The 27,573-nt window shown below is 36.5% G+C and overlaps 1 protein-coding gene across 4 annotated transcripts in view; it reads right to left on the reverse strand.

Moving 5' to 3' along the window:
* Window positions 1–27,573, reverse strand: part of ARHGAP20 (Rho GTPase activating protein 20) — a 136,497-nt gene that overhangs the window by 20,530 nt on the left and 88,394 nt on the right. For all 4 annotated transcript variants that reach the window (XM_082684283.1, XM_082684282.1, XM_082684285.1 and 1 more), the window contains 6 exons: window positions 23,956–24,105; window positions 17,968–18,009; window positions 16,996–17,080; window positions 12,877–12,954; window positions 10,496–10,562; window positions 7,847–8,035 (listed from right to left, as the gene is read on the reverse strand). In XM_082684283.1, coding sequence (XP_082540409.1) covers window positions 7,847–8,035; window positions 10,496–10,562; window positions 12,877–12,954; window positions 16,996–17,080; window positions 17,968–18,009; window positions 23,956–24,105 — 611 coding nt within the window. The remainder of the gene's footprint in view (window positions 1–7,846; window positions 8,036–10,495; window positions 10,563–12,876; window positions 12,955–16,995; window positions 17,081–17,967; window positions 18,010–23,955; window positions 24,106–27,573) is intronic.

Here is a 27,573-nt window from a genome sequence, read left to right on the forward strand (position 1 = left end):
TCTGCCTACTTGTAATCTCTGTCTGTCAAATAAATAAATAAAATCTTAAAAAAAAAGTAATGATAAAGAGTTCAAAGTAATGGTCATTAAGATGCTCACTGAAATCAGGAAAACAATGGATAAATACAGAACTTCAAAAAAAAAGACAGAAAATACAGGAAAGTTCTAAGCAGAAATCACAGAGCTGGAGAGTATAGAAAGTCAACCAAAAAAACCACACACACACACACACACACACACAAACACCACACACAGTAGAAGAGTTCAAAAGCAGAATAGAGAAAGTAGAAGAAAGGATCAGTGAACCTGAAAACCAGGTGGAGGAACTTACCTGATCTGAGCAGCAAAAAGAAACAGAAACAAAAAAAGAGTAAAGACAGTTAAAGGGGGTTATGGGGCAATATCAAGATGACCAAAATTTGCATTTTAGGATTCCCAAAAGGAGAAGAAAGAGAGAAAAAGGCAGAAAACTTTTGTGAAGAAATAATGGCTAAAAACTTCCCTAAGCTGTGGAAAGAAAGAGATATCCAAATCCAGGAATCCCAGAGAGTTCCACATAAGATGAATCCAAACAATCCCATACAAAGGCATATTATAATTAAAATGCAAAATGCTCTAAGTTAAAGACAAGGGGGGTGGAATCTTAAAAACATCAAGAGAAAAACCACTTGCTACATAAAGGGAACCCCCTTAAAAGTATTTGATTTTTAAGCAGAGATTCTGTAGCCTAGAAGTAGCATAATATATTTGAAATGCTGGAAAAAAAAAAGTTTCTAAGGAAGAAGAAGAATACACTACATAGCAAAGTTATCATTCAGAATTAAAGAAGAGATAAAGAGTTTTCCAGAAAAGCAAGAGCTAAAGGAGTTGATCACTACTACGCCAGCCTTACAAGAAATGTTAAAGGGACTTCTTCAAGCTGAAAAGAAAGGGTGCTAATTAGTGATAACTAATTAGTAACAAAGAAAAATATAACTCTCAGTGGTAATGGAAAACAATAAGATAGTGAATTAATCACTTATACAGCTAAAATGAAGGTTAAAAGACAAAAGTAGTAAGAATGACCAACTGCAATAATTAGTTAAGGGTTACACATGATAAAAAGATGTAAAATGTCACAACAAAAACATAAAACACAGCAGGGGTAGAGTAAAAATGTAGAGCTTCAGAAAGTATCCAAACTTGTATCAACTTAAACTAGAATGTTATAAATTTGTTCTATGTAAGCCTCATGATAACCACCCAACAAAAATCCAGAGTAGGTACACAAAAGATAAATGAGAAAGGAATCGAAGTATCCCACTAAAGAAAATCATCAAACCACAAAGGAAGAGAGCCTGAAAAGAAGAAAAAAACAGAGGAACTAAAAAACAGCCAGAAAAAAATAACAAAATGCCAAGAAGCACATAGATCAATTATTACTTTAAATGCAAATGGACTACAAGTTCCAATTAGAGTAGAAAACATAGAGTGGCTGAATGGATTAAAAAAAAATTCACGAGTCATCCATTTGTGACATCTAAGAGACTCACTTCAGACTTAAGGACAAACACAGATGAAAATGAAGGGATAGAAAAAGATATTCCATGCAAATGGAAACCAAATGAGAGCTGAAGAAGCTATATTTATATCACGTTGGACAAAACAGATTATAAAACAAAGTCTGTAATAAGTGACAAAGAAGGGTATCATGTAATGATAAAGAGGTCAATCCACTAAAGGATATAACACTTGTAAATATTTATACACCCAAAACAGGAGCATATAAATATATAAAGAAAATATTAACAGACCTAAAGGAATGAAGTAGATGGCAATATACTAACAGTAAGGAACTTTGATACCCCACTTAAATCAATGGACAGATCATCCAGATCAAAAATCAATAAGGAAATACTGGCCTTAAATAACATGGTAGACTAGAGGGGCTTAACATATACAGAGCACTCCATCCAAACAGAACAGCATAAGCACATTCTTCTCATGTGCAAATGGAAAAATTCTCTAGGAGAGATCTTATATTAGGCCACAAAAGTGGTCTTAACAAATTTAAAAAGGTGAAGTCATACCAAGAATGTTTTCTGACCATGATGGACTGAAACTAGAAATTAATTACAAAAAGAAAACTGGAAAATTCATAAACATGTGGAGATTAAACAACCAGTGAAAAACTAATAGGACAAAAAATTTTATTTATTTATTTTTTATTTTTTTTAGGACAAAAAATTTTAAAATAAAAATCAAAAATACCTTGAGACAAATAAAAATGCAAATACAACATACCAAAACTTACAGGACATAGCAGAAGCAGGTCTAAGATGCAAGTTCATAGAAATAAATGCCTATCCAAGAAATAGGACAAATCTAAAGTAAACCACCTAACTTTATACTTCAAGGAACTAGAAAAAGAATAAACAAAGTCCAAAGTTAGTAGAAGGAAGGAAATAACAAAGATCAGAGGAGCAGTAAAGGAAACAGAGACTAAAGTGACTAGAGAAAAAATCAATGAAACCAAGAGCTGCTTCTTTGAAAAGATAAAAAAAAAATTGGCAAATCTTAAGCTAGCTCACCAAGAAAAAGAGAAGGCTCAAATAAATAAAATCAGAAAGGAAAGAGGAGACATTACAGCTGATACTACAGAAATACAGAATATAATAAGAGATTTCCAGAAACAATTATACACCAACAAATTGGACAACCTAGAAGAAATGGATAACTCCCTAAAAACATATAACCTTACAAACCTGAAAAATGGAAGAAATAGAAAATCTAAACAGACCAATTACTAGTAAGGAGATTGAATCTGTAATTAATATCCTCCCTACAAACAAAAGTCCAGGACCAAATGGCTTAACTGGGAAATTCTACCAAATATGTAAAGAGGAATTAATACAAATCTTTCTCTATCTCCAAAAGATAGGAGGAAGGAACACTATCAAATTCATTTTAAAGGCCAACACTGGGCTCCTGGGTGGCTAAGTTGGTTAAACGACTGGATTAGACTCAGGTCATGATCCTGGAGTCCCAGGATCGGGCTCCCTGCTTCGGGTTCCCTGCTTAATGAGTCTGCTTCTCCTTCTGACCCTACCCCTTCTTGTACTTTGTCTCACTATCTCTCTCTTTCAAATAAATTAAAAAAATAATGAAAATAAAAGGCCAGCACTACCCGGATATCAAAACCAGACAAAGACACAAGAAAGAAAATTACAGGCCAATGTTCCTAATGAACAGAGATGCAAAAATATCATAAATATATTAGCAAACCAAATTCAACAATATATCAGAAGGATCACACACACGTTCAATTTCTTGCAGGGATCCAAGGATGGTTCATCATTGGCTAATCAATCAATGTGATACACCACATTCCCAAAATGAAGGATAAAAATCATATGATCATTTCAATAGACACAGTAAAAGCATTTGATAAAATTCCACATCTGAAGGAGGCAAACTATGCTCCATGGGCCAAATCTGGCCTGCCACCTCTCTTTGGATAGTCTGGAAAGTTTATGTTTTTTAAAGGTTGAAAAGAATCAAAAGAAGAATATTCTGACACACGAAAATTACATGAAATTCAAATTTGACCACTACCTATAACAGTCTTGCTGGAACACAACTGCGTTCATTCACTTATGCAGTCCTGTCCGTGGCTGCTTCCACTTCATGCTCCGCGGCAGAGCTGAGCGGTCCTGACAACGACCAGCAGTGGTGCTCTCACTGCTTTGCACTGCTGTCCACTACAGCAAACTACAGCGACACATTTATATCTGGATAGTGTTCTGAGTGCCTTGTATATCCTGATACTGTAAAATATTAATGTTTTATTACCTGTCATGTCTAGTGTTGAGCTTTTAAGGACAGAGCAGTGTGGATGACTTTGTTGTTGTAATAAATGACAGAGCATTGTGTTAATCATGCAATAATATGACAACTGTGCTACAAGAATACAATATATGCTGACATCATCATACTAAGAACTCATCACAATAGTCCCAACTCAGAAGAAAGTACTGATTATAAGAATTCAGGGTATTTAAAATGGAACATTCAGCACTATGGAATTTCTCCCCCTCCCCCAAAAGAACAACAACAAAAAACCCCCAAAAAACAAATAAAAATGAGGTTCCAATAAAAGTCAGTTTCTGAGTGGCTAATTACTAGTAATGCAAGGAAAGCCATTTACCAATTAGGAGTTGCTTATTTTGTGCACTTGCAATAGATGAAGAGATGTGTACAGAAAAACTAGACTTAAGACTATTAGCCTTCTGGGGCGCCTGGAGGGCTCAGTCAGTTGAGCATCTGATCCTGGTTTTGACTCCGGTTTTGTGGGACTGAGCCCCACATCTGGCTCCACACTCAGCAGGAAGTCGGCTTGAAGATTCTGACCCTCTCTATCCCTCCCCCAACTTGTGCATGTGCACACACTCTCTAATAAAGAAATAAATATTAAAAAAAAAGACTATTAGCCTTATGGTGAGAACTGTTGCTTGAATAGTCGAGGACATTCCCAGTAATATCAATAGGAATCTAAAAAAACCAAGATACTATTTCAAACCACTATCCTTGGTTCTTGATGAGTTGGCAGATGTTACCAATACATTCTACTCAGTTGTTTATTCAAGAAGTCAGTGCTTTGTTTGAAGTGACTGAGGTATTAGCCTTGACTAGTCTGCATGGAACAACTATAGGTGAGAATAATTTTAAAAAATTGGAGAAACTGTAATATTTCAGTATAGCCTGAGGTGGAATTTGCTATGGTAGTCAAAGTGTGTGGAGCAGAAAAGGATGTAATTTAACAAATGTACAATGTCTGTGAAAATGTAGTGTTTAATGCTTATTCATCAGTGGTACTGTGCGGGAAGTATTTGCATCTATCAGGTGTTACTGGATCAGTAGTGTCCAGGTAAACTTCATTCACTCTCTTGGACTTACTCGCTGCCAATTCTGTAAATTTCTTTCAGAAACAGAAGCTGAAGAGCCTGACCTGTGCTATCACATGGCAGCTCAGTGGCTAAAGAGGAGGTAAAGTTTTATAGTGATCTTTGAACTCAGGGCTGAGATTGAAATTTTTATGAATGAGAAGAACTTTCTTTGTGGTGAATGGCTTTGGAAATTAGTTTTTACTGCAAATTTGAGGATGTTTCTTAATGAATTCAACCTAAATTACAAGGCAAAAAATGCTTACATAAAAAAAACTTTTGAAAGGTACATTTTGAAACAACTGACATTTAATCACAAGAAACGTTGAACTATTTTTACACTTCTCATGCTGTCAAAAGTAAAAGCAGCAAGATTTCCATTCTTACACAAATTTGTAGCAGTCATTTTACCCCACTCCCATTACCTGCATGATACTATTTCCTATACAGTCTCACTTTCAGACTGAGGTTAGATTAAAGCTCACTGGGGTTAGGGTAAATAATAGTCCTCTTATGTTCAATATCATTTTTATCATTCTAGAGTCTTTATTATGGAGTACATAAAAGAGATGGCTATATTCACAGAGAATTCAGATTAGATTAGTAGACCAAGGAGAGATGTCTATGGGAATCATCTTAATTTTCCCAGACTTATCCATACTAAGATCCACACACGGCATCACAGTGTCCGGACACCCGATATGGACAGGCTCCTGCTTACAGTGTGACCACTGAGGGGAACACACAGTGCAATGTATCACAGCACAAAGAAGACATTAAAACACCTGCAGCATGGCTCAGCGCCTTGGACGTGGCAGTGAGCACAAGGTTAAAGGGGAAGGAAGAGGGAAAAAAGAAGAAACAGATGGTACTACTACTCGCTGCTGACTCCAAGTCAGTCATGTCTACTGATCATTTATAAAATTATCTTCTGTATATTTTTTCCTGTTTTGTCGAAGATTATTTGCCCATAGAGTCGAGGGTCCATATCTGGGCTCTCTACTCTGTTCCACTGGTCTGTGTGTCTGTTTTTATGCCAGTACCATGCTGTCTTGGTGATCACAGCTTTGTAGTAAAGCTTGAAATCAGGTAATGTGATGCCCCCTGTTTTATTTTTGTTTTTCAACATGTCCTTAGTGATTCGGGGTCTCTTCCGATTCCGTACAAATTTTTGGATTATTTGCTCCAGCTCTTTGAAGAATACTGGTGGAATTTTGATCGGAATGGCATTAAAAGTATAGATTGCTCTAGGCAGTATAGACATTTTAACAATGTTTATTCTTCCGATCCAAGAGCATGGAATAGTCTTCCATCTTTTTGTGTCTTCTTCATTTCTTTCATGAGTGAAATTACCTCTTTGGTTAGATTTATTTAATGTATCTTATGGTTCTTGGTGCTATAGTAAATGGAATCGATTCTCTAATTTCCCTTTCTGTATTTTCATTGTTAGTGTATAAGAAAGCCACTGATAAAACAGGAAAAAATATACAGTGGAAAAAAGACAGTCTCTTCAACAAATGGTGCTGGGAAAACTGGACAGCTATATGTAGAAGAATGAAACTCGACCATTCTCTTACACCGTACACAAAGATAAACTCAAAATGGATAAAAGACCTCAACGTGAGACAGGAATCCATCAGAATCCTAGAAGGGAACATAGGCAGTAATTTCTTCGATATCAGCAACAGCAACTTCTTTCAAGATATGTCTCCAAAGGCAAAGGAAACAAAAGCGAAAATGAATTTTTGGGACGTCATCAAAATCAAAAGCTTCTGCACAGCAAAGGAAATAGTCAACAAAACAAAGAGGCAACCCACGGAATGGGAGAAGATATTTGCAAATGACAGTACAGACAAAAGGTTGATACCCAGGATCTATAAAGAACTCCTCAAACTCAACACACACAAAACAGCTAATCATATCAAAAAATGGGCAGAAGATATGAACAGACACTTCTCCAATGAAGACATACAAATGGCTATCAGACACATGAAAAAATGTTCATCATCACTAGCCATCAGGGAGATTCAAATTAAAACCACATTGAGATATCACCTTACACCAGTTAGAATAGCCAAAATTAGCAAGACAGGAAGCAACATGTGTTGGAGGGGATGTGGAGAAAGGGGAACCCTCTTACACTGTTGGTGGGAATGCAATTTGGTGCAGCCACTTTAGAAAACAGTGTGGAGATTCCTTAAGAAATTAAAAATAGAGCTTCCCTATGACCCTGCCATTGCACTCCTGGGTATTTACCCCAAAGATACAGATGGAGTGAAAAGAAGGGCCATCTGTACCCCAATGTTTATAGCAGCAATGGCCATGGTCGCCAAACTGTGGAAAGAACCAAGGTGCCCTTCAATGGACGAATGGATAAGATGTGGTCCATATACACTATGGAGTATTATGTCTCCATCAGAAAGGATGAATACCCAACTTTTGTAGCAACATGGACGGGACTGGAAGAGATTATGTTGAGTGAAATAAGTCAAGCAAAGAGAGTCAATTATCATATGGTTTCACTTATCTGTGGAGCATAACAAATAGCATGGAGGACATGGGGAGTTAGAGAGAAGGGAGTTGAGGGAAATTGGAAGGGAAGGTAAACCATCAGAGACTATGGACTCTGAAAAACAATCTGAGGGGTTTGAAGCAGCGGGGGGTAGGAGATTGGGGGAACCAGGTGGTGGGTATTAGTGGGTGTGGTGCACAAATAATGAATACTGTTATGCTGAAAATAAATAAATAAATAAAAATAAAATTATCTTCTAAAACTCCCATCTTTTCCTTCAAAACACTCAGAAAATTAAAAAGAAGAAAAGACCTCATCTGGCTAAAGGTTGGGGGCTATGCATTTGTACTAACTTTGTTTCCAAGAATAAAACTTGTTGTTCAGTCTCCACAAAGGAGGAGAAGCCACTCACCACTGAGCTGCTGGGCCACGGCCAGGCGGCTGGGCCGCAAGGTGAATTGGCACTGTGTCTCCCGGGGCAGCTGCTCCATGAGGAGGGACTCCTGAAGGTTGGAAGGCGTGCCAGAATCCTTCGATCCCTGTGTCAGGAGCAGAGTGTCTCGAAGATGGCTCATTTTAATTCCATAGGGATATTCATGCCCTACACAGAGAAAAATCTAAATGTAGACGTTAGGCTGACCAGCCCCACGAGCATGTGAGCTAAATATGAGAATGCACTGTTGTTCGTTCCTAAAACTTTGGGAGTGAAGAGGTCTGCGCGATCACTGCGTGCTCCCACACTTGCAGACCCCACACGACACAGGTGGCCCCTTCAATGTAGTTTTAAGCAGGTGATGGTTGGGTGGGGGGAGTCAGAAAAAAGCAAAAGGAAAAAAAAATCCTTAAAGAGTATCTTCTTTGGAATGCACAGATTCGTCTATGAGCTGCAGGATGTTGACTTTTCCTATGTTTGCAGGATTATTTAAGGTACTCTAGTTCTCTTTTGACACTATATCTATAAATCTTCAGCAAGTCCTTGACATCTCTCATGGTTTAAAACATTGACTCTACTTATCACACAGTGATAAAGATCAAGTAAGTGAACTTTATAATAAAATTTAAATAGTAAGGGCAAAGAACTATGTATTTCAAGCATCACTATTCAACACAAGATGTCTGTCTGAAAAAGACATTTCATTACTTCTTATTAGTTAGGTCATCAGAGTTACTCCAGAGAATCAGGACTAGTTTGATTCATGCTTCTTTCCCTCTGCTGCCCTTTGAAGGTGGTGTTCACAGGCAATAATCAGAAGGAAGACTGCAGCAGGGCACGTGAAACACAGAAACAAGATTCAAAAAAGTAATCTACAAACTAGAACTAAACCCAAGACGTCTGACTGCAATATGACTTTCTGTTTTTTAATATTTTCAGTGATTGCATTTTCTTAACTTAAATCTTCAAGTACTCTTGTGCTGTAAGTCTGCCTTTTTTTCTTTTTCTTTTAAGTACAGAGAGTAAGTTCTGTTCTACTCCTCATCTATCACTGAATGTAACCCTGTGAACTCTTCCCTTCCCTTTCCATCCAGCACAGGTACACAATATCAACATTCCAATAATATTGAGCATTAAGGGATTAAGGCCAAAAAAAAAAATAGCTTGTAGCTAAACTTGAGTTGAAGTTTCCAAGGCACACTACTTAAATACACAATAGACAACTGCTGCTAAATCATGTCCCATGGTTATTCTCTTTTTTTAGTGAGTTATCAATGAAGCTTGAAGCTGTTTTAAGTCTGAAAGCTGACATCTAAATAGTTCTAATTAATATATTTTATGAAAATAATTATGTTAAGTATTTATTTGATTTTTATAATAACTTGGTTATTCAAGAATTTTTATGAAAATGACATTAAAAAAAGAATCTAGAAATGCAGTGAATTTGGGCCCCAGCTATGTACATGACAGCTTACTTTAAGTGTGAGAATGCATATTCTATAGAAAGGTTTAGTTTGAGATTATGCAGATCACTTGAAACACCCTGAATTACAAAGTAGTGCTCTCCCAGGTAAATGAAAGGATTACATGAGATAATGCACATGATATGCTTTGCACAATATGTGGCAGATAATGAGCATTTAAAAATTATCAGCAGAAATCATCCTCTTCATCATTATTACTGTCATTATTTCAAGATCTGCTACAGATACTGTCCTTTATTTCAATTGCTCTACTTCTGTTAACTACATGGAGTGACCTTACTGATCAAGAAGTATTTTTTTAGCTGAATAATTTAAACAAGGTGAGATGTAATCTATTAACCAATTAATTCCTCAGAACAAATGCTGGAAAATCCATCTAGAGAAATAGCAAAGTCGAGAAATAATAACCAGCTGATAAGTCAGTGAATATTTTTAGGACTCTAAATGGGTTAATCTCATTGTCATTATGATGCCCACGGCAGGTTTTGAACAGCACTGATCAATTAAGAGGCATGACAGGAGTATAGAAAGTCTTCCCCAAAGGCAATGTCGTAGGGAGGAAAGGGAATAGGAAATTCAAGAATTGAATGTGAAAAATAAATGTATAGGGAAAAGGAATACCAATACATATTGGTTTCTTATAGAAAAAAAATTTAAAAAGATTTGCAAAATAGCAGTTTATAAAGTGAAAAAATAGAAAGAGAAATTGACATTTCTCTTCTTAACTAACTATACTGCTAGCTGTTTGAGTGAAGGGACAGCATTTGCCTAGGACTTAGGAAATGGCTGTTAGGTATGTATCAAATGAATAAACAGATATATGAGATTTAATATTTGATCGTGCTTAACATTTAGGACTACCTGACCAATTCTTTGAGACATTTAGAATCATAATCTCATCTTAGATTTTTTTTTTTTAATATTTTATTTATTTATTTATCAGAGAGAGAGAGGGGGAGAGAGCGAGCACAGGCAGACAGAATGGCAGGCAGAGGCAGAGGGAGAAGCAGGCTCCCCGCTGAGCAAGGAGCCCGATGTGGGACTCAATCCCAGGACGCCGGGATCATGACCTGAGCCGAAGGCAGCTGCTTAACCAACTGAGCCACCCAGGCGTCCCTCATCTTAGATTTTTGAAGAAACTTACCAATAAGTGGGTACGGCGCTTCTTCTCTGCCAGAATTGACCCATAACTGGTAATCTCTCTCAGAGCCCTTGGGGATAAAAGAAGTAATGATAATTCTTTCATGTTTGGTAATTAAATAAGGAGACTTTTGGGGGTCATATTTATGTTTTGAAAAAAAGTGGGGTTGCTGTAAATGCTATTCAGGTTCATTGGGGTGGATACAATTTCTGAAGATGGCAATGTTAATTGCTACAACCTATCTTCTCCTGTCTCATCCCTAGCAGAGGACTCAGGACTTCTGCCCCTTTTCCCTAGTGATGACAAGGGGTCCACAGACTACAATGGAAGCAGGCCCTCACAATTATGGATAGCCCACAGAACATAAAATTACAGACCTCTTTACAAAGCAAAAAGAAATGTTCTGGTTTTCTACAAGGTTAATCTCTTCTTTAGAGTCCTAACTTCTGCTATGTCTCTGGACTTCTCAGAGAATACAGGACTTAATCTCCAGCAAGCCCTTGCAAAGACATCCTTGGTATTCAGAAAGCCAAAACCTTGCTGGGCCTGAGACGAAAATCTAAAATCTCAAAGGCTGAGTATTAGTTCAGCTATTTCTGAGCAGAAGGAGAATGACCAAGAGGCTCTGAGGAGATAGGTAGGTGGCACAGTCAACACTGATTTTTTTTTGGGCAAGTCCAGTCCTGGGAACAGCAAGGACAAAAATTCTGTCTAGAGAATTGGCCCAGTCATAGAAAACAATGAAATTGTTCACTAGCAGAATTATAGTCCAGCAATACTAAAAAATCTTATTTGGAAGACATAATACTAAATTATGTAGACTTTGCTGTATCCTTTAGGAGGGGATAGAGTAAAAATGTTTTAAGTGGGACTAGAAGAGATTGGCAATATTCAATATTCTTGCTTTTATTTTTTGATTAAAAATCATGGTCTTGACCTTATCATGGAAGGTTCTGGCTGTGGAGAACAGCCTCTGGCCCCCTCCTGTACTCTGTCACTTCCTGTCCCCGTCTTCTAATCATAAAATTTTATTGCAAATAGGGAGAACAAGCAATCTAATGAAAATCCTTTTTTTCTGGTAGTATATGAAAACATTGTAATAATCCTTTAGAATAGAAGAGTATAACCAAATAGCCTCGATTCTTAATTATAATGAATAGAAATATTTTTGGTCTCAGGAGATGGATCACTTTTTTCAAAGGAAAAGCATAAATAAAATAAGTCATGTCATTAATTAATTTCCTTTCCTTTCTCTTAAACTACTCCCTTTCTTCCCAGTGTATATAAATCTAATCATATCTTACATCTTTACAACCTTTACCAAAAGAAATCAGATTTCTAAAAAAAAAAAAATCAGATTTCTTACCCTAAAGTCTGATTTCTCTGAGTGCTTATGGGCTTATGATAGTACCGTGTCTGAGTAAATCCAAATGTAACTTAGCAGACTATGGCATACCCCAAACATGTGACATGTTACATCATAGTAACTACGCTTTCATATTTAGAGAGAATGTGACTCAAGAAATGGCATTATTCACGTGCTTCCTTTAGTTTCCAACCTTCTGAAAGTCACTTCTTGTAATGTAAGACCCACTGTGTGGTGCTTATCTACTGATAAGGGGGAGATGAGAACTTTCCAGTGTTCTCCCTACCTCATCCTCAAACACGCCAATCTTCTCCATTAATAGAATTTCAAAAACTTACCTTGGCCCCCAAACCAGAAAGAAGCAGAAGCTAAATGCAAAACAGGGGAACAGGTGGTATGCACACTAAAGCTCTCTAACTTCACAATCTAACTCAAAGCTTGTTTTTTTAATTTACCAATTCATTAGAGTTACCAGCCATCTCACCTTCTGGATCTACAGCCAGTGAATATAGATTCTAGCTATGGGTTCTTCATGTATACATTCTACTACAGAGCAAATCCTTCAGAATTCATCATCCTAAGATGGATGGAATCTTGGGATCATAGAAGAATAATTAGGTAAAGGAGAAGAATCAGAAAAGGAGATAGAGGTAGAGGGAAAGGACAGTCAGAGAGAGACAAGTAGGAAGGAGGTTAGAACTTTCTCATTAGAATCTTAGACCATGAAACCCCTCCATCTGTATACGTATATGGCATATACAGTAAAAATACACATTATTATCACTCTAACATTATAGCCTTATCATATTATGCTTTTGAGTTCACGTAAGTCTCATGTCAATAAGAAGTAGCATCTAATATTAAAGTTTTACTGTCCTTATTTTCTCCATTTTTAGGAATAAAACATGAATTTGGTATCACTAGTAATTAGCTGTCTTATGATGAAAGGGATAATATTTTATGACTCTAAAGTATCAAAGTTTGTTTTTAATTGAGAATATCTAGTAGAGTAACTTACAGTTATCCCTAGCATTGGTAGTGACATGTTGATAACTTCATTTGCTGTATCTGAATTTGTTACTGTTATAGTTTTAGACTGTAGGAAAAAAGAAATAAGAAATGTAGTTATAAATAAAGAGTATTAAATCAGGTGAATAAATAATTATTATGAAATGATTACCCAAAGGCAAATTTGATTTCAAGTGTTAACAGTGTAAAGCACATGACTTAAGTAGAACAACAAGCCCTTGATGATAATTTACTTTCATTCCATTATACCTTATGCCTTTTGATAAAACATCTATTTCTCTTAATATAAATAATGTGTAGCTCACAAAATATAAAACCTTCAGCAATTTCTTCCAACTTGTCACGTCTTAAGTAGAAGGTGGTTTTAGATAGTTCTTCATTCTATGACTCTATCTTCATTCTATGAATTTTTAGGAATTGAATCCCTTGGGTTAACAAATGGATGAGCTAGGAGAGAGGACATTTTTAAGGGATCAGCATGTTTCTGCCTCACAGTTTTTATCATATTGGTCAAATAACAATTAAGCCTATTTAGCCTTAGTTATTATGTATAATTTGATGACTAGAAATATAGAAAAAATGCCAAGACGTTATCAATGATGAACAAAATGGAAACTTATGGATGTTTTTATGATACTATACATTGCCATACTTCGCAACCGCTCTGGGTCACACTGGAAAAAACATAACAAAACAGTTATGTTTCGGCCAAAAGCAAAAGTTATGCAAATGTTCTGACATGAGTGCCAGATGTTACTGCTTGGGGGAAATACTCAAATTTTTATGGTGTGAAACTACAAAGATCTTACTGTAGCAAAGGGGCACGTGCACCCGAATGTTTATAGCAGCAATGTCCACAATAGCCAAACTATGGAAAGAACCTAGATGTCCATTAACAGATGAATGGATCAAGAAGAGGTGGTATATATACACAATGGAATACTATGCAGCCATCAAAAGAAATGAAATCTTGCCATTTGCGACAACATGGATGGAACTAGAGCGTATCATGCTTAGCGAAATAAGTCAAGCAGAGAAAGACAACTATCATATGATCTCCCTGATATGAGGAAGTGGTGATGCAACATGGGGGCTTAAGTGGGTAGGAGAAGAATAAATGAAACAAGATGGGATTGGGAGGGAGACAAACCATAAGTGACTCTTAATCTCACAAAACAAACTGAGGGTTGCTGGGGGGAGGGGGTTTGGGAGAAGGGGGTGGGATTATGGACATTGGGGAGGGTATGTGCTTTGGTGAGTGCTGTGAAGTGTGTAAACCTGGTGATTCACAGACCTGTACCCCTGGGGATAAAAATATATGTTTATAAAAAATAAAAAATTAAAAAAAAAAAACCTTCAGCAAGAAAGAAAAGGATTAACCACACATGAGAGAGAGAGTACATGGACCACCCTCCCAAACCACCTCCCCCACATCTAGTGCAGCCAGCGCTCCCTATCATCTCATAATTGTAAATTGTATTTCCGTAATGAGAGAGCACTCGATCACTTTCTCCTTGTTCCTGAGCACTGTTTCACAGTGTGGGTTTCGCAGTCATTTCTTTGGATGGTAAGAAGCTGAGGTAAAATCAGAATAAAAACTGGCTACAAAAAGACATTTAAAGTTTAGAATTTTTAAAAAACCACTATTTATGGAGCACTATGTCAAACACTGTGGCTACCGAGGTTTTCAGTGTTGAAATGTGCAGATACCTGAAAACCAGTGAATCTGGCAAACAGACTGAGAATTTTAGAAACCTTAATTCTGTTGCCAACTCTGCTATTGAATAGATCTCTGATAGCTCTGTGCTAAACAACATTTAGAAATTAATACTTAAAAACAGTTTGCAACAAACAAAAAAGGGATTAACAAGATTTGGGGGTATCTATATAGAGTTCACTGAATTCTAAGACATTTAAATGTAAGACAACGCTACCCTATCAAAAAAGAAGGATTTACTATGCAGAGAGGTTTTACATATTCTAATTACCAGATAAATCAGCAATTAGGGCTGTGTCCCTGATAGGACTTAAATGGCATAAATAAGTAGTATAGGCAGAAACAAAATGATATAAAAACAAAAATGTTGTACGAATAATGTTAAGTGAAATCCACTGACCATTCACCCCTTATCTTTCCATTACAGTATTTTTTTCCCTCTATGAGCTGATTATTTGACATGACCAATTGCCTCTTAAACTTGTTTGCTAATTGATTTCAAATTGTGCTCTTGAACTCCAAAGATAATGCAAAAGTCTCTCAGAAGCCAACAGGCAGGGCTTAGAGCACCCACCCCAGTGTCTGTATTCTACCAGAGTGGCACAGATGTTTTATATGTTGGGCTTTAATTTTATTAAAGGCATCTGCTTTTTTTTTTTTTTAAAGTCTGAAAACCTATCCTTAAATTAAATTTTTTTAAAAATAATTTTTTATTTTTTATAAACATATATTTTTATCCCCAGGGGTACAGGTCTGTGAATCACCAGGTTTAAACACTTCACAGCACTCACCAAAGCACATACCCTCCCTTAAATTAAATTTTAAAGAAATTCTCTTATGAGTCTTTTGTAAAATGAAGAATCTTTCCTGTAATACCAATAGTCACCTAATATATCTGGATTCTAAGACAGTGATTTTTCTTAATATTAGACACATACATTCAAAACTAATTATAGGTGTGTGTTTTTCCTTGCATGCCTTCCTGGCAGACTAAACAAATGAATTTCTGCAGATAGTATTCTTTGGCTAGTAAACAAATAAAGCAAACAGACAAAAATGAAAATGTGCCCCCCCCCCCGCCATGTTAGCAGAATTCATGGATAGGCTGCGTATAACTAAAGGCCAAGGATAAAGAATGCTTTCCATGCATACATACATTCCTGTTTTTGGGGGGGGATCACTCTTTCTGGAAGCAGAGCTCCCTGAAAGGAGACTCTTCTCATGATGGAACTTCAGAGAGCTAAGGGCAGTGTGTCCTATCATTGCTGAGTTAACCAGGGTACTAGTGATAAAAACAGAGTGTCCAACCTGACCACATCTCTTGTCTTCTCTTCCAAAGAGAATGGAATTCTGGGTCTTTCTCAAACACACACTTACAATGTTTAAAAAAAAATTCAAGGGGGTTTCCATGAATATCCCAATTATAACCAATTGCCACAACAACTGAAATCAAAGCTGGCAGCAAAATAGAGGTGGGTTTTTTTTTTTTTTTTTGTTAGTTTGTATTTTGCTACTTTGCTACAGTAAGATCTTTGTAGTTAAACACCATAAAAATTTGAGTATTTCCCCCAAGCAGTAACATCTGGCACTCATGTCAGAACATTTGCATAACTTTTGCTTTTGGCCGAAACATAACTGTTTTGTTTTTTCCAGTGTGACCCAGAGCGGTTGCGAAGTATGGCAATGTATAGTATCATAAAAACATCCATAAGTTTCCATTTTGTTCATCATTGATAACGTCTTGGCATTTTTTCTATATTTCTAGTCATCAAATTATACATAATAACTAAGGCTAAATAGGCTTAATTGTTATTTGACCAATATGATAAAAACTGTGAGGCAGAAACATGCTGATCCCTTAAAAATGTCCTCTCTCCTAGCTCATCCATTTGTTAACCCAAGGGATTCAATTCCTAAAAATTCATAGAATGAAGATAGAGTCATAGAATGAAGAACTATCTAAAACCACCTTCTACTTAAGACGTGACAAGTTGGAAGAAATTGCTTCATACCAATAGGAACTATATCCTTGTGAAAATGGCTTTACTTCAATCCTCTGCAGCTGCTTTTGAAAGGCTCCAGAGAAACATTAATGCCAGAGGGAGGAAAGAGACATCAGACAAGCAATATTCTTTCTGAGGATTAGTATGAAATACTGTAGTTCATGTGAATTTCTCTTGTATCATTTTCTCTAGGGTTTACTTTTCGCATATGCAAAGACATACATAGACCCAGGAAAATGCATTTTCCCACAATGGTATTTCTAAATGCTTGCCTTCTGTAGCACATCCACAGTCTGTCTGTCTGTCTGCCTGCCTGTCTCTTTTCATCCATGGTGCTCTGCTTTATGCAGGGACTTGGAATTTAATTTTCTGGCTTAGAAACACTTACATAGGCACAATTCCCAATGTCCTTGGCGAAGATTTTGAGGGGAATGCTCTTCGGGTAGTCCTTCTCTTTCTCTAGATTGATGTATCTAATCAAATGCAACAACAACCCAAAACAACACTGAGTCAGATGGATTTTGCTAATGGTTTATTTTAAAATCAATTTATTTTGCTAATATTTTCAATATACTTATATGCTACGTTTTAAAAGACAGATGGAAAGACTCAGCAAAATTGGATTACATTATGGGTTGGAAGAGAATCAAATTCTCAGGACATCAGGTAAGGGCACGAAAACAAATAGGAGATCTATTCCCAGTGAGGTCTGAGAAGCACAGTCAGGTTTAGGCACCTGTGGGTGGCATTTTGTCTTCCAAGCTTTCCCCCTTTCCCTGGACAGGCCTGGACACTTACTGACAAGTACAGAAGCATATATAATATTTTATTACACCAAACCAAGATAGTGTCCTTTTACTTCTCATTTAGCTCTTGGGTAGAGTGTAAATCTTCCCTGAGAAAGGTAGCAAGGGGAGGCAGGAGGAAAGGGTTATGGAAATAAGAGAGAAAACTCGATTCACCATTTAGTCTGTATATTCAAAGGTGAGGGAAATAATTGATTTTTGCTTGGCAGAAAACCTTCCATATATGGACACCTAATACATGTTTCTGAGGAAACTGTTTGCTCCAAATGGTAGGTTGGAGACATGGAAATGGGAGAGATTACTGACTAATTTCTGTCTAACCATAGCTCAATGTTCTCCTTCCTAGAAAGTAAGGAATACATGTACCAAAGAGAACACTGTTTACAGGAAGTAGTAGCTGGTCTACAGTTCAAACGGTATTTTATTTTGAGGACAGATGAGTAATTTCTACTAAAGAAAAGAGGAATAGTTTGGGGCACATCTCTGCATAGAAGAATTTAATTCTTTTAACTACAGATTGAAGATTAAGAATATGTTATACTGAAAAAAAATACCTCTGAAGGAGAGAGAGCCATTTGTCCTTTTGTTCTGGAGAACTGCAATCAAAGAAAACAGGAGAAAGAAATTAAACACGTAACACATTTATGCTAACGTATCCGAGACTGTCAATCCAGACAAAATATTAGGGGTTGTTACTGAGGAAGCGGCACACCAGGGCAGCTCCGGCCTAACTGTGCTCTGGAGAATCGCAGGGGAAAACCCCATCACGGAAAACCATACAGTCAAGTACAGTCAAACCACACCGTCTAGTCAAACCTCCAAATGGATCCAAGACTGGGACATTTTCTTACTTTATGGCTCTTTGATAAGTATAACCGTTACGGCGGAATGAGTATTTGATCTGGAATCTAAACACCTGGCTTCAAAAATATACGCAAAGCTACCTGATCATGAGTGAATCACTTCACATCTCTACGCTCGTTTCCACGTCTATAAAACTGGGCTAACTGTGGCTTTAATTGCCATATAAACAGAAAATGTGCTCAATTTGAGATTAGAGATTAAAGAGAAATTTGGCATGTTGATGGAAATATCTTGGCCCAGAAACCAATTTTCCTGTCAGGAAAAGAAATATTTACATATAGCAGAGTTTTAATTTAGTGAATTAGTTCACAGAAAAGCTATTCTTAATTACTACAGTCTTTTAAGATCAACTCATTTACAACTAAATCACTAGTGATAATTTTTCTGAAGTTATGGCTACATTTAATTCTTAAACTTGAAAATATTTCAGTATTTATTTCTATATGGTCTTGAACTCAGTTTTAAACCATATTTCTAATCTCAACAAGATGGAAATTCTTATTATTTTCTTGTTCCAGAAAAATACACTTAATAAGTATTTGTAATTTGTTTCTAAGTCTGTTGCTTAGCAATTTTCCCCAGACACAACTCCCAGGATTGGGCATCTGAAAGTACACTACATCTCTTTTACTAACCATCCAATTTTCACCTTCCACAGTTCCTTATAAACTTCTAATATATTCACCCTTCCCAAACAGAAAATTTTCTAGGTTCATTTGTATCAAATCTTGGATTTATTTGGCAAAAAACTGTGTTGAAAAATAGGTGAGTTTTCTTTGGACCTGTGAACTTTCTTCAAAGCAGTTAAAGAAATTGGCTCTTTAAAACACTTAATATTTTTTAAACTTTTTATTGACATGTAAGATACACAGAAAAGTTGTATAATGCTTAAGTGTACAGCCTGAGCATTTTTCACAAATTGAACACACCCATGTGACTAAAGCTCAGGTTATGAAACAGAAAATCACCTTGGAAGGACTGCTTGTGCTCCTTTTCAGGCACTAATTCCCACTATCCTGACTTCTTTGTCTTTTTTTTTTTTTTTAAAGATTTTATTTATTTATTTGACAGACAGAGATCACAAGTAGGCAGAGAGGCAGGCAGAGAGAGAGGGGGAAGCAGGCTCCCCGCTGAGCAGAGAGCCCAATGCGGAACTTGATTCCAGGACCCTGGGATCATGACCTGAGCCGAAGGCAGAGGCTTTAACCCACTGAGCCACCCAGCACCCCCACTATCCTGACTTCTAACAGAACAGGATGGTTATGTTTTCTTTATTATAAATGTAACCAGACAGTATGTACTATTTTGTGTCTGGCTTCTTTCATCCAACACTATGTTTATGAGACTTCCCCATATTACTGTATGTGGTTTTAGACTGTTCATTCTCATTGCTGTATAGTGTTCTATTGTTTGAATAAACAGCATGCATTCCTTTGAAAATAAACTTATGAAGTGTGTCAGGTTAACCCATTGAGACTGATCTATGTAGTCTCTTATGTTTTCCCCTCAACACAATCGGGAATTTCTCACTGACTGTGACAGTTTTCAGTCTTAGATTTCAAAGCTATTAGTCCTTTACATTTTTGGTTTCTTTATAGATATTGTAGTGACTGGCTAGGAGAACCTGCTTCTTAAGCTGCTATCCTGATGGCATTTTAAACTGATTGTGGCCTAGATTTTTCTTAATGTTGACTGATATATACCATTTCTGATGTTCTTCAACCCGTCCTTCCTTAAAAAACCTGTCTGCTTTTTTTTCTTTTTTCTGGGGGGGGGGGTAGCAAATTTCTGATGGAATAAATTCTTAGAGTTTAAAAAATCTTTATTTAATTTTAATTATTGAAGGCTATCTTTGCTGGATATAGTAGTCTAAGTTCAAAGTTTTTTTCTTTTAACACTTTTAAATAAAGATGCCATTCCACTATCTTCTGAAATTGCCATAGTTTCTGATGAAAAAGCCATGATGATACAAATCATTGTTCTCCTATATGTAATGTGCTGTTTTTCTCTGGCTACTTTTAAGATTTTCTCTTATCTTTGGTTTATAGCATTTGTAACACGACTAAGTGAAATTTTCTTCATACTCTTATTTGGAGTTCACTGAGCTTACTAAATCTATACATGTAAATCACTAAGCTTGGGAGATTTTCAGACTATTATTTCTTCAAAAATTCTGTCCTATTCCCTCTCTCTCCACTTCTGGAGTTCTAGTTACATGTATATTATATCTTTTGGTATTTTCTAACAAGTCTCTGATGCATTTTGAATTAAAGTTGTCTGTTTTGAGGTGCCTGGGTCACTTCGTTAAGCATCTGACTCTTAATTTTGAAAATTTTGGCTCAGGTATCAGGGTCATGAGATCAAGCCATACGCTGGGCTCTGTGCTGGTTGTGGGACCTGTTTAAGATGATCTCTCTCACTCTTCCTCTGCCTCTCTCTCTCTCAAATAGAGAAGTACATAAATTAAAAAAAAAGTCTGTTTTCTCTATTCTTCTGATTGGATAATCTGTATTGATCTATCTTCAAATTCACTGACTCCTTCATCTTTCATTTCCATTCTGCAATTAAAGAGCTATATATATATATATATAGAGAGAGAGAGAGAGAGAGAGAGTCAGATAAAATTTAAGATACTGCAGTTTTCAGTTCTAATATTTTCATTTGGGCTTTTTAAAATATCTTCTATTTCTCTACTGAGATAGCTTTCCATTCATTTCAGTTGGCTTTTCCTTTTACCTAGTGAGCACGATTAAAAAAGTTGGTTTAAAGTTCTTTTCTAAGAGTTCCAACAGGATTGGCCTCTATTGATTATCTTTTCTGGTTCTTTGTATGTGAGGAGATTTTAGATTGTATTCTGGACATTGTGAATATTTTGTTTGCAGACTGAGTGCTGTTACATTTGCAGGGTCAACATTTTTGCTTCAGTTCCTTTAGTGTTAGCTTCAAGTTGCTTTGAGTCTACTCCATGCAATCAGTCTCCAGCAATCAGTCTCACATGTGGGTAGAATCTATATACAAAATCTGGGGTTTCCCTCCTCTGATACTCTCCTTTTCTGATATTTCCCCCCTAACTTTCCTGTGGCTGTGGTTGACTCAGACCCTGCAGTCTGGTTGTTTGGCCAGAAAGACTGGGGGTTTCTGTCAGTTTAGCTGCCCTGCACAATGATATGACTGTAGCCTGCCCTTGGGCCAATGGCTTAAACACAGGAAACTCACCTCTGCTGGTGTCTCTGTCCAAGTCTCAATTCCTCTCCAAAATCTGCCAACTTGTGTTCACTTTGTAGAACCTTTATGTGGTTGTTGTTGTTTGAATTTTGTTCAGAGTTTACACTTGTTATCTATATGGTGCTTAGTCTGTTAAGGCCTTACTCTGCCATACCAAAACTCTTCAGCACAACTTTGTTTTTTCAAATAATCTTTTAAATGTGAAGTAAGTTGAGACTTTCAGGAATTTGCTAAGATAATATAGAGAGCTCTGGTATACCTTTTACCTTCCTGAAATAATCCTCTTACAATGGCACACTTGTCAAACTAAGAAGTCAATATTGGTACATTACTATTAATCACATTCTTGACTCTTCAGACTTTTGCGTTTTTCCATTAATGTCCTTTTTCTATCCTAGATTCCAACCCAGGATAACACATTGCCTTGAGTTATCATGTCTCTTTAGAGATTGGTCTAGAACAGTTTCTAAGTCTTTTCCTGTTTTGTTTTTCTTTTCTTTTTTTTTTTTTTTTTTAAACCATGATAATCTGGAGGAGTACTGGTCAGTTTAACCTATAGAATATCCTTTAGTTTGGGTTTGTTTGAAGTTTCTCTCATGTTTGGACTGGGGTTATGGGTTTTGAGGAGGAATAACACAAAGGTGCTCTTCTCACATTCTATTGAGGGGTATAATTAACCTTAATCATCTGGTTAGAGTACTATTTTTTTAAAGAATACAATGTGTGTAAAACTTCTTTCCACATCGTTTTCACTTCTTAAAACAAGTTAAATGGAAACTCCTTAATTAAAGATATCAGACTCAGGTAGTTAAATGCCTCAGGTGGTTAAGTACTGATTTCGGCTCAATTCATGATTTTAGGGTTGTGAGATCCAGCCCTGCATCAGGTTCCACACTCAGCAGGGATTCTGCTACAGGATTCTCTCTTTCCCTCCCCACACGGCCCCTCCTGCCATTCTCCCACTAAAGAAAAGACAAATAATAAAGGACATCATGTGGTTTTGCCCCTTACTTCCTTTCACCTGTAACGCCAAGGAGATCAAGCAACAGAAAATGATATTATCTGGAGAAATCTGTCATGGAAAATGAGATATGCAGAGAACAATACAAAAATATAGTTCTTCCAAACAAGTTCTTAAAATCTTGTGGTGGGCCAATAATGCATAATAGAATTTAATGATATGCCTGTTTTTATTAGAAGATTAATAGTTTGGGGGTGCCTGGGTGGCTCAGTGCGTTAAGCCTCTACCTTCGGCTCAGGTCATGATCCCTGTTCTCTGCTCAGCGCGGAGCCTGCTTCCCTCTCTCTGCCTGACTCTCTGCCTACTTGTGATCTCTGTCTGTCAAATAAATTTTAAAAAATCTTAAAAAACAATAAGAAGATTAATAGTTTGGAAAATTTGGGTTATTTAGAAAAATTTGGTTATTTAGTTACTTAGAATGATGCCTGAGGTGTCTAGTGGTAGTGGGGAAGCAGAAATTGAAAGAAAAACATGTGCATGTGAACTCCCAACTCCTTAAGTGTAAAACAAACATTGGACTTGAGCATGTACCTGTTCAAAATCACAAGTGTAAATTTTGATATGCTCATCCTGACCTGAGAAGTGCCAAATTAGCATGTTCAGGATAAGAGTCTCTATGAAACCCTGATGTTCAGTTCAGGCACCCCATTATTTTATGGCATTAACTTTATGTCTATATTTAAAAACTACTTCTTTAGGAAATTTGGGAGTTTAGGGGTGCCTTGGTGGCTCAGTTGATTAAGTGTCTGGCTTTTGATTTTGGCTTGGGTCATGATATCAGGGTCATGGAATGCGGACCCACATTGGGTGGGGGCAGGGGGCAGGTATCTCCATGCTCAGCAGGGAGTCTGCGTGGGAGTCTTTTCTCCCTCTCCCTCTGCTCCCCCCTCCTCTTGTTCTGGCTCTCAAATAAATAAATAGATAATCTAAAAAAATTTCGGGGAGTATAAAACAGTTATTTAAACTTAATTGGACTATTTTATAAAATTTTTCAGTAAAAGTCTATTTCATTGGGTTGAAAAGACCAATTTGAAAGCTCACTAGGTAAAGCGGTATGTGAACATGAGGGAAGGGGAGGCTTGAAAGGGTGGTGGCCCCAGAGCTTTGACCACCCCATTCCTCTTCCACAGGCCCTAGGTGCTTTAGCAGAGCCCCTTTAAAAATTACTGGTCAGACCAAGATAAACAACTCCAACGTTCTCAGTATTTACCATTACTCTCCACATACTTTAATGAGAAGTTCCTGGGGAGAAACAAGGCCTATTGGGGTATGTTGAAAGATGAGTTACTGATTTCAGAATAACTCAATCAGAATATAATATTTTCCTTTAAAAAATCAGAACAAGATTTGATTGACCTTTTTCTTTCCATCCTAGAAATCACCTGGTTGACTGTATTTAACATGTCAATGCAGGCACAGCTCTGGTTCTTACCTGAAAGTGGCCACGAAGTTCACAGTGGGCCAGCCCAAGACAAAGGATTTCAGGGCATTGGTGTTGCCTTCTCCCACTTCATCCACACAACTTGCTGTCCACATGTCACTTAGTTTTATTTTATTTTTTATTTTAAAGTTGTTGTTATATCTAAAAAGATAAAAACCAGATAGGACTTCTTGTTATTTTGTTTCTGAAATTTTATGAGAGCTTCTGTACTTGTGATAAAGGACAGTTTCCACTAATAATGGGCCAAGAATGTCTTATTCATTGTTTGTAACTTCAGTGCTTACTACAGGAAACTGTAGGTCGATTGGTTACCTTTGGCCCAAAATGGCCTTTGATACATTTGGTGTATTAGTCCTCACGCTTGTGTCTATGGGCAGCAAATAGCCATACAACGCCTACTTTATTTTTCTATGTTGAGCATTGTATTTGGAATTTACAATTATAATAAATTTTAAATTTACTGCTGCTCTAAAAATTTCATTTATTATTTTTAATGTACCTACTCCAAAAAAGTTTGAGTGGCTGAACAAAAGATTAAAGTACACATTATTTATGAAAATATTTATAAAATTTTCACCTTAAGAGAGATAGATGCACTTAAAAAAATATTTTCTGGAATTAATTAGAGAAATTTTCAATGTATTTCCCACTGAATGGGTACAACATTTTCTTGTCTTTACAAGCAAAGTTTTAATTTCCTTTCTTAAGACTTTGTTCATATCATTTTCTCTTATATTCTGACTACAATTAAAAACTATAGCCAAAAAACAGACCCTAACCTAGACTGGGGAAAAAAAAACCAACAGAAAGTATTATACTTCAGTGGAGTTAACACACTTAATATTTATCTCCAAGGACCCAGAGGGTGACCAACTTTAAGTTGGCAATGAAATTGCTTTTTGACAATTTCTACCTAATCTCCCTTAGAACCCGATATTGAAACCACCATTATCCCTTGACCTAAATTCACAGATTTAATGCTCACAATGGATCCGAGAGTGAGTGAGTTAGAAGGCACTGGGAAAGATAAAGAGAATGCTCAGGGAAACTTGCACACTTCCTACCATTCAGAATCATTTGTGGAAACAGAAAAAGCTAACATGAAATCAAAGATAATTCATATGGCAGTAGTCTTAAACTCCTTCATGGAATATTTAAAGTCAGAACTCTTTAGAAGGATCTATAAAATGAAAAAGGATCATGCAGGAACTACACAGGAAGGATAGTCTAGATTCGAAGCTTCATTTATACTTCCTGTAGGGCACACTTACTGTTTAAGTGTGATAGGAAAGAGCCTTGTGGCTCTAAAGATGTCTAGGTTTCTTTCAATTATTTTTCATCCTGTTGCTATGAATCTTTAGATTTTTCAAAATGAAACAGACTCAATTGAAGATAAAATTTTATTCCTTTGTATTTTTTGGTTAAAAAATCTTATTTTTTGAAAGTGCCTATTTAGGTAATATAAAACAGAAACTACAAATCTTTTGGAAAGAAAGGTATGTTCCCATTTCTCTTTTTACACAGTTTGTGTTTCCTAATGTGGGTCTCTCTCTGTATCAGATACTTCACATAACAGGTGGGAACTTCTCACATTTACTGCCCTGGAAAGAAGTCACTGCAATGATTCTTTCCCTAGATCAATGAAGCATCAAGATCATTCATCTCCTGATACAAGAAGTTAATTTCAATGTGTAAACAATCACTTTGCTTGTATTGGCTCATATTTACTAAGAACTTCCCATGTGCCAGTCAGTCATTGTGGTAAACACTTTACAGACATTATTTAGTTTAATCCTTACTTTATAGATAAAGAAATGGAGCCATGGAGAGATGTAGCTAAGCAACTTGCCAAGACTCAAACCACTGAGCTAGCATAGCTAGACTCTAACTTGAACAGTGTTGAATTCTGAGCTTATTTCATGCTCTGAACTACTGCATGTCTGTAAAAAGCACTGGATATTGTCAGTCTTGTACAGCATCTGGATGGAAGCATCTTACCAAGAAGTTCCCTTCAGTTTTTCTATTTCCAGCCTTATTTAAGTTTTATTTATGTAATTTCTACCCAACATGGGGCTCGAACTCCTGACCCTGGAGATCAAAAGTTGGATGCCCTTCTGACTGAGTCGGCCAGGTGCCCCCAGTCTTACTTTTCTCTCTCTGCACCTATAAGGCTTTCTGATGAAACTGTTTACTATGCAGGTGGACAGGAACCTCACAAACACTTATGCCCACAAAGATAAATGGAGTAGCTTCAAAATACTTGAAACCAGTATTAAATAAAATTTTACATTTAGTCCTGGTATCATAGTGTGTTTCTTCATATTTTTCACACAACTCCTAATAGTATTAGACTATTCTAACAGAAATTTAAAAGTTTGAATCTAACGTGAACTGGCTGAAAAAAGAAACAAAAATAACAACCCAAAAAGTAATTCTTTATTTCCACAATGTAGTTCCTTACTACAAATTTGTTAAGATGAGGATATATTTCCTTGTTTTCCTATGTTCCCATCATTATACTAGAAGGAATCCCAGTGAACTGTTGAAATATACAGGATTCTAGGGAGATTTCCCTGCACTTGAAGACAGAGATGTTTTACTAAGTATGTTTGAAGTAGTATATTCCACAAGCGTTTGATGGTAATTCTACTAATAATGAATAGTCATTTCCTTTCAGTAAATTACAAATGGTTGCTCTATAATTACTGATAGAATACTAATTTCTTTCTAAATACTTTAAAGTTTTAAAACATTATTTTGAAAGATGAAAAGCCATACTTCTACTGGAAAAATAGCCTTTTATTTAGCTTTCTAGTGAATATCAAAATTGGTCACAAAGTTCCCATTCAGTTGTAATACTTATTCTAATGAAATATGGAAAAGAAGGACAATAAACGCAACAGAATTTTAGGTAAACACTGTCAACTTAAGCGCAAAGTGAGTAAGATACCTTAGCCAATAAAAGCCAAAAATTGAAAACCTTTTGTACTAGCTCACTCACTAAAATCCCCTTAGTTTCACTAAATAAATATGGGACAGCTAGTAATTTGTTATCCCACTTGAATTTATTTCTATGCCATCAGACTGAAAGCAGTTTCTAAATGGAGCCTGAAGGTGAGCCAAAGAAATATTGAACTTAGTGCAGTGAATCTGTTCACCAAGTACATGATTAAGCTCTCACATCATTTCAACAAATTAACGGTCAAGGGTACAACCCAATCCTCTATCAAAGGGTGAGAAGTGATAGGGAAGACATTACAGGGAACTAGTTCTCCTGAAACATGTTTAAAGCTTTGCCTGATTTTGAGTTTCATTCCATTGTGGTTGGAAAAGATTTCAATCTTACCAATGCTGTTAAAACTTAAGATCTCACTTCACACTGTCAGAATGGCTGTTATTTTAAAAAAGAACCCCCAAACAGAGCAAAAAAGCCAAAAAGGCAACGAGTATTGGTAAGGACATAGAGGAATTGGAGCCCTTGCACACTGTTGGTGCGAATGTAAAATGGGGCAGCCACTAGGACAACAATATGGAGGTTTCTCAAAAAACTAAAAACAGAGGGGCATCTGGGTGGCTCGGCCACTGAGCGTCTGCCTTAGCTCGGGTCAT

This window comes from Mustela nivalis (genome assembly GCF_964662115.1).
Source record: "Mustela nivalis genome assembly, chromosome: 9".
Taxonomy (NCBI): domain Eukaryota; kingdom Metazoa; phylum Chordata; class Mammalia; order Carnivora; family Mustelidae; genus Mustela; species Mustela nivalis.